Here is a 17334-nt window from a genome sequence, read left to right as displayed (position 1 = left end):
ATCTTCAAGCTCAGAGTCACATAAGCACAGCGAGAAGGACAAAGCTGCTGCCAAAACCCCCAAACAGACGTCTGCAATTTCTCATCAGCTCCACGGACTTCAGTTCCAACCCCCCCACCCCATACCTGCAGAAACCAATCCAATCCACTTTATTTATAAAGCGCACAAAAACAGGCTCTGTCTCCAAAGTGCTGCACAGTCACATATCACAATATAAAAATTAAATAAATGATGATGTCATTAAAATAAGAAGAACAAATAAAACTATTTAAAATAAATAAATAACTATTAAAAAAAACTAACAAAAGACACTCATTGTCATTTTTTCATCAGTCCCAGTAAGTGTTTGAACCTATGGTGAGGTGGCAACATGCTTTTTCCTTTTTGCCATTTTTTGAATGTAAGGTTTGAAATTTGATTAAAAACCTTAAAAAGTCTAAAACTGGGTTTCATTTAACCTGCAGATAATTGTTTTGTTGCAGATTTCTGGACATCTCATCTGAACCAGAGGACAAAGAATCAGGACCACACCACTCAGCCCAGTATGTACCGATATGTCAACCCGGTCGCTGTGGAGGAGCAGCCCAACAAAGACCTGCCCCCCCCCTCTACCTCCAAACCCGACTCCTCCATCAGGGAAAACCTCACCTCCTCCCTTCAGAACGGAGACGTCTCTCAGACTACCAGCCCACAAGTCAAAGTTCCCCCTAAAACCAGTCAGGAGACCAAATACAAGCGCCCCCCACCCCGACCCCCCAGCCTGGGCTCAGGGTCCGGGATGGGCCTCCTCTTCTCCTCTCCCCCCTCACCTCAAACACTAACTAATGTAACTCCAGAAGCCGAGAAAAAAGAGGAAGGAAGCCAAGAAGTAGGGGAGAGGGAAGACAAGAAGTCGGTGTCAACATCACCTCCTCCATCGAGACCTCCCGTCCCCGTGCAGAGTCGATCTGCTCCTCCTCTGCCTCCTGCTCCACTGCGACGCACCTCCTCCAGGAAAAGCACCGACCGAGATACAGGAGAGGGGACGGAGAGAGAGAAGGGACACAATCCTGCCAAAAAAGCTGAGAGGGAGGGTGGAGGAGAGAGAGGAAGTAGAGCAGGTCTACTGGGGGAGGATGCTGAGCTGGAGGCCGGCAGCCGACACAAGGAGGAGGGAAACAAAGATGGAGAGAAGGAAGACAAGGAGGTCAAACAAAAACCCAGCCCTCAGTGTCCTTCCGTAAAAAAACCATGCCGTCCAGTCCCTCCGCCCCGGACCAAACCAGGCGTCACAGACTCACCTGGAGGAGGATTAACCTATCAGAGCACTGGGATGAAAATACCCCCTCCATCGCCAGCTCGACGCCCAGATGTGTCGCTGTACTCGCCGCAGGGAGGCGTCCCTCTGGGGGCTGACCATGACTCCTGCTCAACCAGCAGCACAGAGGAGGAAGGAGAGGCGAACCAGGAGCAGGAGCAAAACCACAAGTAGGTGTGAGGTGCTCTTCATCATGCTAAGGAAAGCCTGAAGTCCTTTACACTGTGAAGGAACCAGGAATTTCTCTGTTTTACTGACATCTCGAGATGAGATGAGACTTGAGGTGGTGAGATGTGATGTGATGAGATGAGGTGGTAAGATGATATCAGATGAGATGTGACGTGAGGTGAGATGTGATGTGATGAGATGAGATGAGATAATAAGATGTGAGGTGAGATGAGATTAGATGAAGTGAGATGTGATAAAAAGAGGGTATTAATACAAAATCAATAACAATATCAATCCAATGACTAAGTACATATTTACAGAAAAATGACAATAAAGAATTAAATAAAGAAAAACAATGAATGTATGTATATATGCACATTATGCACAAAAACTGGTGTGGAGTGTTGGTGGGGGTTGGTGGTGTTGGTGGGGTTTGTGGAGTGTTGGGGTTGGTGGGGTTGGTGGAGTGTTGGTGGGGGTTGGTGGGGTTGACGGGGGTTTGTGGTGTTGGTGGGGGTTGGTGGTGTTGGTGGGGTTTGTGGAGTGTTGGGGTTGGTGGAGTGTTGGTGGGGGTTGGTGGAGTTTTTGAGGTTGGTGGGGTTGACGGGGGTTTGTGGGGTTGGTGAAGTGTTGGGGTTGGTGGGGTTGACGGGGGTTTGTGGGGTTGGTGGAGTGTTTGGGGTTCGTGGGGTTGATGGGGTTGGTGGAGTGTTGGTGGGGGTTTGTGGAGTTGATGGAGTGTTGGTGGGGTTTGTGGGGGTTGGTGGGGTGTTGGGGTTGGTGGGGTGTTGGGGTTGGTGGGGGGTTGGGGTTGGTGGGGTGTTGGGGTTGGTGTGGGTTGGTGGGATGTTGGGGTTGGTGGGGGTTGGTGGAGTTGGTGGGGTGTTGGGGTTGGTGGGGGTTGGTGGAGTTGGTGGAGTGTTGGTGGGGTTTGTGGGGGTTGGTGGGGTGTTGGGGTTGGTGGGGTGTTGGGGTTGGTGGGGTGTTGGGGTTGGTGGAGTGTTGGTGGGGTTTGTGGGGGTTGGTGGGGGTTGGTGGAGTTGGTGGGGTGTTGGGGTTGGTGGGGTGTTGGGGTTGGTGGGGTGTTGGTGGGGTGTTGGGGTTGGTGGGGGTTGGTGGAGTTGGTGGGATGTTGGGGTTGGTGGGGTGTTGGGGTTGGTGGGGTGTTGGGGTTGGTGGGGTGTTGGTGGGGGGTTGGGGTTGGTGGGGGTTGGTGGCGTTGGTGGGGGTTGGTGGAGTTGGTGGGGTGTCGGGGTTGGTGGGGTTGGTGGGGTGTTGGGGTTGGTGGGGTGTTGGGGTTGGTGGCGTTGGTGGGGGTTGGTGGAGTTGGTGGGGTGTCGGGGTTGGTGGGGTGTTGGGGTTGGTGGGTGTTGGTGGAGTTGACGGGAACAGACTCGTACATGTGGATGTCTTATGGTTCTGTTCTGCAGTCTGACGGCTAACAACAACCAGCGGTAGCGCTCCTTCCTCTACGGAAGTTTTACACTGAAGGAGCCACTACAGCATAATCCATCTGGTGGGTGGAGATGTCTGTGATGGATGCTAAACCAACATCCATCTATTCTCCACCTCCTCGATGGAGTCCAGCGAGGAGCCCAGGAGACATCCGGCTCACTTAACCAGCTGGTTAAGACTCTTCCTGTCTGCATCTGTGCTGCTTCCTCCTCATCCCATCATGACATGGAAATTTAATGAGACCACTTTGGTGTCGTAACATTCAGAGGTAGAATGGGCGAACCTCAGTCTCATAGTGGAGGTGACCTGGTCCTCCTTCTGCAGGGCGTCTGTGTTGTCCGTCCTGTCCAGTTTCTCACTGAGGTGGACACCAGTCTCAATGTCTGGATGTTCCCTGGAGTGAAATGGGAAGGTTTTCTACAGAAAACAGAAGTCTCAGTCATCTGAGACCTTCTGCAGAGGACAGAGGGGGGTTGTGGGTAAAATCTGAGATGTGAACGGGAATGGTGGGAGCAACGTCCCCTGTGCTGCAGACCACCACATCTGACTCCCTCCTTTACTACGGTTTGAAAACAAAGTAAGGATCTTAATGCTGCATCCTTGTGCAGAAGAGAGTCAGAAAAATAAGGATGAGGTTAGCTTTAATGCTCGTTCTCATATCTGCAGCTCAGAGCAGATGGAAAAGCTATTTGAACCATTTCATTTGCGTCTTTACTTTTCCATGTCGGTCTATAAAAGCTGCTCCTCTCTGCTAGAATACTCAGCATTGCAGATTCAGACGGCCACATTCATGAAGCTGTTGGAAGCTGCGTCTGCTATGTGATATTTTTACTCTTTGCCAGACGCTCACTGCTTCTGTTAAGGGACAGAAAATAGGCTTTCGAGGCAACCGTGCACCAAGACCAGCCTGCATTGTTGACACGAACCAGACTGAGTTCATAAACTCCAACAGAGAGCTTAGAATGTGCAACGTCAGCAGGAGACATGGTTCCTCACGCCAGGCGGCTGCATCACTTTGACCCTACATCATATCAGGTTTCTCATCACAGCCAGCTGCTGCTTTCAGACCATCAGAAAGTAGAAACACATAGAAAATGTTTAAACATATCAAATGTTAAAACATTTTACAAACATAATTTCCAGGCTATTGAATGAAAGCCACACCTTCACCGAGTGTGCAGCAACTCTAGTTCCTTCAACAGCCACATGGATCATCTTTAACTTGAAAGCTGCATCGTATGCAGCACTAAATGACTCGTTAGCCAGTGAAAATCCATACATTATCCTTGTTGTTTTCTTAAACAGCAGGATAAAATATGGTATGAAAAGCGTGGCAGCTTGTAGTCTGGAAATTACTTCATTGAAAATATCAGTTCATTGGGATTTGATGGCAGAGCAACACAAAGCTGGGAAAGTAGGTAGTGCTGAAGCCAAACAGCTGGAGGAACATTCAGCAGATAATCAGGGAAATTATCAACAGGTTTGTAATTATTACTGTCTGTAAAAAGAGCACCTGAAAGAGGCAGAGTCTCTCAGAGGTAAAATGGGCGGAGTTTCAGAGAATCTGGAGGAATCTCTGTGTGCACAAGACAAGGTCAAAGGTCAGACTGGATGCCGGTGATCTTGGGGTCCTGCATTAAAAAGAGACGTGATTCTCTACTGGAAACCAGCGCATGGATCAGGAAGCTTCCAGAAACCAGTGTGAACCCAGTTCATGCAGGTTAAAGCTCCATCATATGTGAAGAGGATCCAGAAACACGCCGTCTTCTCTGGACCAAAGCTCATTTAAAATGTTCAGAGTGGAAACCTGGATGAAGATGTGGAATAGTTTGTGGACAGCATGGACGGCGTGTCCTGCAGACTAAAGAGGAGAGGGAGCATCCAGCTTGTTATCAGCCTGCATCTCTGATGGGATGGGGTTGCATTAGTGCCGATGGTGTGGGCAGCTTCCACATCTGGGAAGCTCCATCAATGCTGGAACATCTGCTCCCATCCAGACAACGTCTCTTTCAGGGAAGACCTTCCACCATGCTGGACCACATCCTGATGGTGGAACAGGAGAACCGGTCCAGCAGGACCATGCTGAACCACATCCTGATGGTGGAACAGGAGAACTGGTCCAGCAGGACCATGCTGAACCACATCCTGATGGTGGAACAGGAGAACTGGTCCAGCAGGACCATGCTGAACCACATCCTGATGGTGGAACAGGAGAACTGGTCCAGCAGGACCATGCTGAACCACATCCTGATGGTGGAACAGGAGAACTGGTCCAGCAGGACCATGCTGAACCACATCCTGATGGTGGAACAGGAGAACTGGTCCAGCAGGACCATGCTGAACCACATCCTGATGGTGGAACAGGAGAACTGGTCCAGCAGGACCACGCTGAACCACATCCTGATGGTGGAACAGGAGAACTGGTCCAGTAGGACCATGCTGAACCACATCCTGATGGTGGAACAGGAGAACTGGTCCAGCAGGACCACGCTGAACCACATCCTGATGGTGGAACAGGAGAACTGGTCCAGCAGGACCACGCTGAACCACATCCTGATGGTGGAACAGGAGAACTGGTCCAGCAGGACCACGCTGAACCACATCCTGATGGTGGAACAGGAGAACTGGTCTGCTGCAGGCCAGACCTTCCACCAGTACAAACCGTTATGGAAGCAGAAATCCAGCAACAAGGTCCAGTAGAGCAGCTGGAATCCTGCATCAGACCAGAATTCCTCTCCTGAACCTCCAGCAGCTGCTCTCCTCACTTCCCAGATGTTTACAGACAGATGTTAGAGGAAGAGATGCCTAAACGTGGACCTGAAAAAACTTTTTGTACACACTGTAAAATATGAAAACATCCAAAGTGTAGTCGGTGTTTGTGCAGAAAATTACTGAAGTATAAACTGTAAATCTTCTTGTGGATGCACAACATGAACAGTCAGCTAAGAGGAAGCAGGGGGTCCAGAATAGAAACATGTGGCGCACCACCCCCGACTCTAGGTGAGGATGACATAGCGATGAAGACAAAGAGAAAGAAAATTCTCATTTATAGGAAGGGACTAGTTTGTGCTGTTTACAACCTCGCAACGGGACAGAGACACAACTTTATCAGATTATGAAAGAGGAAGATTAGAATGCCGCATCAGCAATGCAGGTAAATTTATATTTGATGCAGTTGTTGGGGGGTTTTTTTTTCTCCCCAGAGAGAAAAGTTTTCATTTAAAACAAAGTAGCCGGAATGAGCCTCAGAAATGGCTCTGTGCTACAGCTCTCCAGTCCGATTAGAAAATGTGTTGGAGAGGATCATGCACAGGCTGAAAAAGCAGAAAAAAGGCAGTAAGACAGCTGATTAGATTCCAGCTTAAACACAAACTAGTCGAGGAATGTGAGATAACTGCGTTGGTTCATACGACAAAATGAGGCTCAGACGTTGTTTTGTATTGCATGAAACTGTCAGACATGATCAAAAATGATAAAACTACTATTTTTAAGTTTCCAGAAACATCATATACCCTCATTTTATGGGAAACGGACACAAATGTGATGTTTGGCAGGAATTACAAGTTAAAAACTTGTGATAAAAGACAGGATGTGGATGTTCACAACAAGAGGAAATTAAGTTTAGGAACCGTTCCAGTCCAGGATTTTACAGCTGATTAATGTCACAGATAGAAAATGTGTTTTAGATTCACTTCTGTTAAATACACAGTTATAGGTTGCATCACATTTTTGTTTGTCGTTACAGTTAGCCTACCAAATAAATCCTCCAATGTGTTAATGCCCTTAAATATGACCCCTAAACGCCACACGTTCTACCACAGGACACCAGTTCAACACATGCACGCAACAGCTGGTTTTAACTTCTCCGTTCCCTTCAGGTAATCACCTGCCGACGTTTTACTGATTCAGGAGGAGCAGAGGGACTTTTGTCCAGGCAGATGAGCAATAGACCAGATAATTTACTTTGTGAAGTTGCCGAGGAGGTTCTGGGATTTTACAGACCCAAAGAAGGCTTCTGTTTTGACTCTGCTTCAGGAATACGGGGTACCCAACTCGTTTCGGTTGCTATTAGGTCCCTGTATGTCCAAAGTAAGAGCTGTGTTTGCATTGTAGACACAACGAACTTGATCACAGTGCATGTTGGCATGTCGGGGTCTAGTTTGGGGACCTCAGGATACCAGTCCTGCTATTTTCAGATGATGTGGTTCTGTTTGCTTCCTCAGCATGCATTAAAGCCGTTAGCACAATGAGTCTTTGCTTCAGGTGGAGGAGTTGAAGTATCTCAGGATCTTGTTTGCAAGTGATGATAGGATGGAGTAACCGACAGGCTGGGGCTTTGTCAGTAAAGAACCTGCTGCAGAAGAGAGAGCTGGCAGAAAGCTCTCGATTTGCTTGTCCATATACGTTCCAACCTCCACCTATGGTCACAAGATTTGGGCATTGTCTCCCAGTACTTCATTTTACAGGTTTTCCTTTCCAATGTTTGGGGTTCCCCTTGAACCTGTTACCTCAGAGTATCCTTCTGGACCTCAGATGAGCAGCCAATTTTTTTTTGTACCTTATTATTTTTCCGGGTAAAATCTTTGAGAACCAGTGTCATCATATGTAAGCATGTTATCATGTCCAAGATTTTATAACAACAGAACTGATCAGCAATAATCTGTTGTAGTTTGAGCTTGAACGTTTTGAAAGATGTCAAAGTTGGGAGTTTGAGGGTACTTTGTACATTTTTCTGCCATTTCCTGCTACAAAACAAAAGGATTTATGGCCAAAAATAGTTAGATAAGTTTGGAATGAAGAAGCTGATATGTTTACTTTTCCTAGTGTGGTATGTTTTGCAGGCCAGGTGATGAGATGTCCGGTATGGTTGTGTCAGGGCCAGAACTACTTACAGACTAAGTGAAACCAGCGAAAGAAAATGAATGGCCGGATGGAATTTTACTGAAACACTTTGGTCACTTCCTGGTTGGGTTGAGGCAACAACCTTACCTGGTTAGTGATTTCAAATAATAGCTACGTGGTTAGGGCAGCGGTGTGAGGGTGTAAACTACTTGGTTTGATATCTTTGTTTTAGAGAAGCTCCGACTGGAACTCCAGTATCGAATCAGATGTTCATTATTGTCCTGATGTCAATACCATAATGAACATCATGACGTTATGTTCACTGTGAAATCTAAAACAAATAATAAAACATGATAAATCATCAGAACATTAAAATGAAGGCGCAGCGTGGCAAACAGCACAGTGCAATGCTAACGTTGGTCCAAAAGAGGCTGAAACATACACTGCCTGAGCAAAAAGAAAAGGTCCACACTGGAACGTTCGCTCAGATTCACTGCGTCGTTGTTTCACGCCATTCTGCAATGTCATAAGGTTTCACTCCATCTTGTTGCTTCATTTTTCTCCAAGTCTGGCCTCCAGCACATCCCAGAGATTCTCTACGGGGTTCTCTATGGGTCCTGTTCCCTGAACCACTATGTCCTTATCAGAGCCTCATGAATCCTGGTGTCGTCAACTGGAATACGACCGCGCCATCCTTCTCATCTGTATATTCTGGAACAGCTGTTTTGGATACTTAATGCTGCTGGACCTGGACCTGAACCTAGACCTGAATCTAGACTTGAATCGAGACTTGAATCTAGACCTGGATCTAGACATGAACCTAAATCTGAACCTAGACCTGAACCTAAACCTGAATATGGACCTGAACCTAAACCTGAATCTAGGTCTGAACCTAAACCTGAATCAAAAACGGAACCTAAACCTGAATCTAGACCTGAACCTAAACCTGAATCTAGACCTGAACCTAAACCTGAATCCTCACATGAACCTGGACCTGAACCTGGACCTAGACGTGAACCTGAACCTAAACCTGAATCTACACCTGAACCTAAACATGAATCAAAACCCGAATCTAGACCTGAACCTAAACCTCAATCTAGACATGAACCTAGATCTGAACCTGGACCTAAACCTAAACCTGAACCTAGATCTGATCCTGAACCTAAACCGGAATCTAGACCTGAACCTAAACATAAATCTAGACTTGAACCTAAACCTGTTTCTAGACCTCAACCTAAACCTAAACCTAGACGTGAACCTGAACCTAAACCTGAATCTTGACCTGAACCTAAACCTGAATCTAGACATGAACCTGGACCTGAACCTAAACCTGAACCTAGACCTGAACTTGAACCTAAACATGAATCTAGACCTGAACCTAAACATGAATCTAGACCTGAACCTAAACCTGAATCTAGACATGAACCTGGACCTGAACCTAAACCTGAATCTAGACCTGAACCTAAACATGAATCTAGACCTTAACCTAAACCTGAATCTAGACTTGAACCTAAACTTGTTTCTAGACCTGAACCTAAACCTAAATCTAGACCTGAACCTGAACTCTGCGCCGGTCTGTCGTGGTGAGAAAGGAGCTGAGCCAGAAGCCAAAGCTCTTGATTTACCAGTCGATCTACATTCCTACCCTCACCTATGGTCATGAGCTGTGGGTCGAGACCGAAAGAACGAGATCTCGTATACAGGCGGCTGAAATGAGTTTCCTCTGCAGGGTGGCCGGGCTCTCCCTTAGAGATAGGGTGAGGAGCTCGGTAATCCGGGAGAAGATCAGAGTAGAGCCGCTGCTCCTCCACATGGAGAGGAACCAGTTGAGGTGGCTCGGGCATCTGGTCAGGATGCCTCCTGGACCTCCCTGGTGAGGTGTTCCGGGCACGTCCCTCGGGGAGGAGACCCCGGGGAAGACCCAGGACACGCTGGAGGGATTACATCTCTCGGCTGGCCTGGGAACGCCTCGGGATCCCCCCCGCAGAGTTGGCAAATGTGGCTGGGGAGAGGGAAGTCTGGGCTTCCCTGCTTAGGCTGCTGCCCCCGCGACCCGACCCCGGATAAGCAGCAGAAGATGGATGGACCTCAGATTTACTGACCACAAACTTGAAATCCATGCGATACGTTGTGAGTTCAATTCAATTCAACTTTATTTATATAGCATCAAATCACGGCAATGCCATCTCAAGAAGTTTTACAGACAGTAAAAAAAAAAAAAACATAATGAAAGCCAATTCATAACAGCCTATATAAGGAAGTCAACAGATTGAGTTGAGTCCAACTCAATCTCCCATCCTGAGCACGCACACTGGCAACAGTGGGAAGGAAAAAACTCCCTTTTAACAGGAAGGAAACCTCCGGCAGAACCCGGGGGGGGCGAGAGATAAAGAGAGAGAAGCTCAGTGTATCAGGAAATGTCCCTCAGCAGTCTAAACCTATAGCAGCATAACTAAGGGATGCTAACCATCCCTAGCTATAGGACTTATCAAAAAGATAAGTCTTCAGCCTAGTCTTAAAGGTGGGGAGGGTGTCTGCTTCCCTAACACTAACTGGGAGCTTATTCCATAAGAGAGGGGCCTGATAACCAAAGGCTCTGCCTCCTGCTCGGCTCTTTGAGACTCTAGGAACCACAAGTAAGCCTGCAGTCTGCGAACGAAGTACTCTGCTTGGTATATAAGGAACTATGAGGTCTTTGATATATAGTGGTGCCTGGTTGTGGAGGGCTTTATATGTAAGGAGAAGGATTTTAAATTCTATTCTAGATTCAACAGGCACCCAATGAAGAGAGGCTAAAACTGGAGAAATATGATCTCTCCTGCTGGTTCTGGTCAGGACTCTGGCTGCAGATTTGTACATGTAGATTTATCCTAACATGATACCGTCCTTCTGTTTAGGAGGTTTCTGTGGAAACTGGACCTCCTGATCAATTAACGTCAGTATCAGAAGAAAGTCTGAGTATCGGTGTTTCCCTTCCAGGAGCATTTCAGAGAGCCGCAGCCCCAAAACCGGCATCAGGCGAACCCCCACCACCATCATGCTGAACCGAGCTCGCAACCGCCTGTCCACCGTGCTGACCGGACTCATCAGCCACGACCGCCGCCTCACCAAGCGCATCGTAGAGCTGGCCAGGGACCCACTGAGCTACTTTGGTAACCTGGTGAGTAGATCATTCATTCCAATGTGATTTAGGGTTCAAGCACAAAACGCTGAGTCATGCTTTGTTTTTAGGTGAAAGAGCACCGAGCATTCACGCTGGAGACCATGTCCAAACACTCGACTACCACAGAGCTCCTGCAGGAGATCAGACAGATGATGACTCAGCTGAAGAGTTACCTCCTGCAGAGTACGGAGCTGCAGGCCATGCTGGAGCCACAACATCAGTATACACAAGACAAACTGGGTGATTTCATGATGCATTCATGGGGAATGCCTTATCTCTGTCATTTCCTGCTGAACCACATCCTGTTTCCTGTAAATGATGATAAAAAAAAACCCTGATGGAGGTGTGGGTGTTGATCAGAGCTAAAGAAAAGCTTTGCATGTGTTTGCAGAGAACATCGTGGAGGCAGCTCTGTGTAAAAGTGTCCTGAAGCCCCTGAGGGACCCCATCTACCAGAGTCTGGAGAAACTGCACAGCAATGCCGGCAGCATGAAGCAGCTGGCGCAGAACCAGGTGAGACTCCGTCGGATCAGGAGCTGTTAGCGAAAGCAGCAGTGATGCTGATGTTGTGTGTGTCAGTCTGTTGTCCTGGGGAGCACCACCACCGCTTTGGGAGTGACCACCTCCGTCCCCGAGGCCTCTGCCATGGAGAAAATCAGCATTAAACTGAACAACCTCCATCAGGAATATTCCCCACAGAGGAAGATCGAGCTGCTGCTGAAGACCTGCAAGATCATCTACGACTCCATGTCTGTCAGCTGCCCAGGTCAGAACAGCGCCACACCAGACGATGCAGATCCTGCATGCAGCGAAGTTACACAACCCTGCAAGCATCTGTGTGTGTGTGTGTGTGTGTGTGTGTTTTAGGGCGGGCCCACGGTGCTGATGACTTCCTGCCTGTAATGATGTACGTCCTGGCCAGATCCAATCTGTCCGCCTTGCAGCTGGATGTTGAATACATGATGGAGCTGATGGACCCGTCATTAACTCTGGGAGAAGGTAGGCCCACGCATGCGACTGTACGGCCGACACCACGTCAAACAGCTCGCCTGAGGAAAGCTTTGGACAGAATGGGAAAGGCAGCTTGTGCAGGGATACGTTGTGTTTTATCTTGTCTTCTTTGTTTCCCTTTACTTACATTTTAGCATTTTAAACTTGCAAAAAAATCTGAAAGTTGTCATGATGGGAACAACGTAGAGCTGGAAACGAGAAGAACACTGCTGATGTTTTTATGGCAGGTGACGATGCTGCGGTGTCGTTCAGAGGACCTCCAGTTTGTCAAAAGTGAGGAAGACAACAGTGTTCATCAAAGAAAGATTGAAGGGATTTCCATGTTTCTTCCTCTACAGTCAGATCTGGAGGATTTTCAGTGTAGAGTAGTGGACTGGCCTGCCTGCAGCGTGACCAAAAACCCACCACGAGCACCTGAAGACGTGTTTTCAGGAGACGAATAACACCTGAAACTCTTCATCGTTTGGTTTCCTCATTATTAGATCATCCTGGAGGAGCTGGGAGAAGGAATGGGAACAAAGAGTCACTGAAGCACATTTTCTGTGATGTGTTGCAGCTCTGCAACATAAAAAGGAATGAATATGACCTCATTTGAAGAAAACTTTAACATTCATTGACGTTTTGCATTTACTGTATGTGTTGCGTAAAACACAGATGAATTATGACCAGCATCTCCTGGTCGAGCCGTGTTGTGTGTTCAGAATAGTTCTGATCAGGCCTTTGGTCCCGTGCAGGTTCCTACTATCTGACCACCACCTACGGGGCTCTGGAGCACATAAAGACGTTTGACCAGCAGAGGTCACCAACGCGGCAGCTCAGCAGAGAGGTTCAGGACTCCATCCACCGCTGGGAGAGACGGCGCACGCTCAACCAGGAGCGCATGGCCCAAGCATCAGTTCGGGTAGGCACACACACACACACACACACACACACACACCCTCACTAGGTTTACTCATTACCATGGTATGTTTGACATCAGGCAGCAGAAACCTGGACGACCTCAGCTCCGTCTCTGCACGGCAAAAATGAGCTGTCTAAATATAAGACAAAATCTTTTAATTTGGAAAAATTAAGAATAAAATGAGGTGAAATAATCTGCCAGAGCAGGAAGATAATTAGACACACGGTAAACCAGCCGGTTAATATTCATTTCTGTGTTGTTTCTTTCTCACTTCAGGAGAAAAGATCTGAAAACATTTTCTGAATTGAAGAATGACTTTTTTGTCGTAGAAAAGCAGACTACACTGCATGGCGGAGATGATAATGGAGCAGTGTTAAGATCATCTTTTAAAGCAACATGAATTCACACAGACATTCGCTTAGTTGCTCATTTTCAGATTTTTCCCTCTAAGTGAGAAAGAACCAAAGTTTTTCTTTTTTTCTCATGTAAATATGTAAAAAAGGAATTATAGATATTAATTATTATGATAAATTATGCCTAGTTTCAGGTTTTATTTCAGAACGCTGCATTTTATCTGAGATCTTCCATGTTTTTTAGAAATGGTCGTTAAATAAATTGATAAATTATGGTCATGAGCTGTGGGTCGTGACCGAAAGAACGAGATCTCGTATACAGGCGGCTGAAATGAGTTTCCTCCGCAGAATTGACCGAGGTAAAGTTAGTTTGATGTTTGATATTCAACAGATATTCGGACACCCAGTCTCCCGACCCGAAACCACCTCGTCGTGGGGTTAAGATGCACGATGCAACGGTCTTCTTAACTTCATACCTTCCATCTATATTTGAACACCCAGTCTCCTCGTAATGAATTGCCGACCCTAAGCTGCTTTGTCGTGGGGTTGTGACAGCAAATTTCACCGCAGCGGTCTTCACCACCGGCGGATAGTTAGGGACCGTCAAAAAATTAACCATAGCAGAATTTAAACATAACTATCTCCGCAACCACTGGGGCTATGAATGTCAAAACAATTTTAAACAGTTTACGATTTATCTGTGAGTGCTACACTGCCTTTATTTTCTCCATTTTCATCTAGTCCTATTTTACATGAATTTTTAATCAATTCAAACATCAATAGGTTTTTACTCATGTGACTTACACACCTAAAATCACTGCCTAATTACTAGTCCAGTCCTGCCACACATTGCACAGCCTTTTATTTTCCTCATTTTCATCTTGTGTGATTTTATATGAATTTTTTAAGATTTCAAAGTTCAATAGCTTTTTAGTCATGTGACCTACACACTTCAAACACTGCCTAATGGCTCAGCTAGTCCTGCCACATGTTGCACAGCCTTTATTTTCCTTGTTTTCATCCTGTAGTATTTTATATGAATTTTTTAAGATTTCAAAGTTCAATAGCTTTTTAGTCATGTGACCTACACACTTCAAACACTGCCTAATGGTTCAGCTAGTCCTGCCACATGTTGCACAGCCTTTATTTTCCTTGTTTTCATCCTGTAGTATTTTATATGAATTTTTTAAGATTTCAAAGTTCAATAGCTTTTTAGTCATGTGACCTACACACTTCAAACACTGCCTAATTGCTCATCTAGTCCTGCCACATGTTGCACAGCCTTTATTTTCCTTGTTTTCATCCTGTGTTATTTTATATGAATTTTTTAAGATTTCAAAGTTCAATAGCTTTTTAGTCATGTGACCTACACACTTCAAACACTGCCTAATGGTTCAGCTAGTCCTGCCACATGTTGCACAGCCTTTATTTTCCTTGTTTTCATCCTCTGTTATTTTATATGAATTTTTTAAGATTTCAAAGTTCAATAGCTTTTTAGTCATGTGACCTACACACTTCAAACACTGCCTAATGGTTCAGCTAGTCCTGCCACATGTTGCACAGCCTTTATTTTCTCCATTTTCATCTTGGGTTATTTTATATGAATTTTTTAAGATTTCAAAGTTCAATAGCTTTTTAGTCATGTGACCTACACACTTCAAACACTGCCTAATGGTTCAGCTAGTCCTGCCACATGTTGCACAGCCTTTATTTTCTCCATTTTCATCTTGGGTTATTTTATATGAATTTTTTAAGATTTCAAAGTTCAATAGCTTTTTAGTCATGTGACCTACACACTTCAAACACTGCCTAATGGTTCAGCTAGTCCTGCCACATGTTGCACAGCCTTTATTTTCTCCATTTTCACCTCGGGTTATTTTATATGAATTTTTTAAGATTTCAAAGTTCAATAGCTTTTTAGTCATGTGACCTACACACTTCAAACACTGCCTAATGGTTCAGCTAGTCCTGCCACATGTTGCACAGCCTTTATTTTCCTTGTTTTCATCCTGTAGTATTTTATATGAATTTTTTTAAGATTTCAAAGTTCAATAGCTTTTTAGTCATGTGACCTACACACTTCAAACACTGCCTAATTGCTCATCTAGTCCTGCCACATGTTGCACAGCCTTTATTTTCCTTGTTTTCATCCTGTAGTATTTTATATGAATTTTTTAAGATTTCAAAGTTCAATAGCTTTTTAGTCATGTGACCTACACACTTCAAACACTGCCTAATGGTTCAGCTAGTCCTGCCACATGTTGCACAGCCTTTATTTCCTCCATTTTCACCTCGGGTTATTTTATATGAATTTTTTAAGATTTCAAAGTTCAATAGCTTTTTAGTCATGTGACCTACACACTTCAAACACTGCCTAATTGCTCATCTAGTCCTGCCACATGTTGCACAGCCTTTATTTTCTCCATTTTCACCTCGGGTTATTTTATATGAATTTTTTAAGATTTCAAAGTTCAATAGCTTTTTAGTCATGTGACCTACACACTTCAAACACTGCCTAATTGCTCATCTAGTCCTGCCACATGTTGCACAGCCTTTATTTTCCTTGTTTTCATCCTGTAGTATTTTATATGAATTTTTTAAGATTTCAAAGTTCAATAGCTTTTTAGTCATGTGACCTCACTACCTCAACACACTAATTGCACAACAAGTGCTGATATTTTTTTATTCATTTTATTTTTATTTATCTCTTTTATTTAACTATTTATTTTATTTATTTTTCTATATTTCAGCATTTTTCTATTGTATGAGCTTACCAGTATATCATATAATTATTGCATATTTATGCATTATATTCCATCCATCCATCCATCTTCTGCCGCTTATCCGGGGTCGGGTCGCGGGGGCAGCAGCCTAAGCAGGGAAGCCCAGACTTCCCTCTCCCCAGCCACATTTGCCAACTCTGCGGGGGGGATCCCGTGGCGTTCCCAGGCCAGCCGAGAGATGTAATCCCTCCAGCCTGTCCTGGGTCTTCCCCGGGGTCTCCTCCCAGAGGGACGTGCCTGGAACACCTCACCAGGGAGGCGTCCAGGAGGCATCCTGACCAGATGCCCGAGCCACCTCAACTGGTTCCTCTCGATGGGAAGGAGCAGCGGCTCTACTCTGAGCCCCTCCCGGATGACCGAGCTCCTCACATATCTATCTGGGGGAGAGCCCGGCCACCCTGCGGAGGAAACTCATGTCAGCCGCCTGTATACGAGATCTCGTTCTTTCGGTCACGACCCACAGCTCATGACCATAGGTGAGGGTAGGAACGTAGATCGACTGATAAATCGAGAGCTTCGCCTTCTGGCTCAGCTCCTTCTTCACCACGACAGACCGGCGCAGAGCCCGCATTACTGCAGACGCCGCACCGATCCGTCTGTCGATCTCAAGCTCCATCCTTCCCTCACTCGTGAACAAGACCCCGAGATATTTAAGCTCCTCCACTTGAGGCAGGACCTGACTCCCGACCCGGAGAGGGCAATCCACCCTATTCCGGCTGAGGACCATGGTCTCAGATTTTGAGGTGCTGATTCTCATCCCAGCCGCTTCACACTCGGCTGCGAATCGCTCAAGCGAGAGCTGGAGATCACGACCAGACGAAGCCAACAGGACCACGTCATCCGCAAAAAGCAGGGACCCAATCCTGAGGCCACCAAGTCGGATCCCCTCAACCCCTCGGCTGCGCCTAGAAATTCTGTCCATATAGTTATGAACAGAATCGGTGATAAAGGGCAGCCTTGGCGGAGTCCAACCCTCACTGGAAACGAATCCGACTTACTACCGGCAATGCGGACCAAGCTCTGACACCTGTCGTACAGGGACCGGACAGCTCGTACAAGGGGGTCCGGTACCCCATACTCCCGGAGTACCCCCCACAGGAGCCCCCGGGGGACACGGTCGAATGCCTTCTCCAGGTCCACAAAGCACATGTAGACTGGTTGGGCAAACTCCCATGCCCCCTCCAGGACCCCAGAGAGGGTATAGAGCTGGTCCACTGTTCCGCGACCAGGACGAAAACCACACTGCTCCTCCTCAATCCGGGATTCGACTATCCGGCGGACCCTCCTCTCCAGGACCCCTGAATAGACCTTACCAGGGAGGCTGAGGAGTGTGATTCCCCTGTAATTGGAACACACCCTCC

At 46.4% G+C, this 17334-nt stretch overlaps 1 protein-coding gene across 1 annotated transcript in view; it reads left to right on the top strand.

Annotated features, from left to right (window-relative positions):
• Positions 1 to 17334, top strand: part of rin3 (Ras and Rab interactor 3) — a 53443-nt gene that overhangs the window by 28950 nt on the left and 7159 nt on the right. The window contains exons 6-12 of the mRNA XM_079262395.1: positions 483 to 1467; positions 10742 to 10922; positions 10994 to 11165; positions 11317 to 11438; positions 11505 to 11691; positions 11793 to 11924; positions 12671 to 12837. Of these exons, the coding sequence (XP_079118521.1) occupies positions 483 to 1467; positions 10742 to 10922; positions 10994 to 11165; positions 11317 to 11438; positions 11505 to 11691; positions 11793 to 11924; positions 12671 to 12837 (1946 nt within the window). The remainder of the gene's footprint in view (positions 1 to 482; positions 1468 to 10741; positions 10923 to 10993; positions 11166 to 11316; positions 11439 to 11504; positions 11692 to 11792; positions 11925 to 12670; positions 12838 to 17334) is intronic.

The sequence above is a fragment of the Telmatherina bonti genome, assembly GCF_933228915.1.
Source record: "Telmatherina bonti genome assembly, chromosome: 22".
NCBI lineage: Eukaryota > Metazoa > Chordata > Actinopteri > Atheriniformes > Telmatherinidae > Telmatherina > Telmatherina bonti.
Note: the sequence above shows the minus strand (reverse complement) of the source record. Positions and strands in the feature narration are given on the sequence as shown.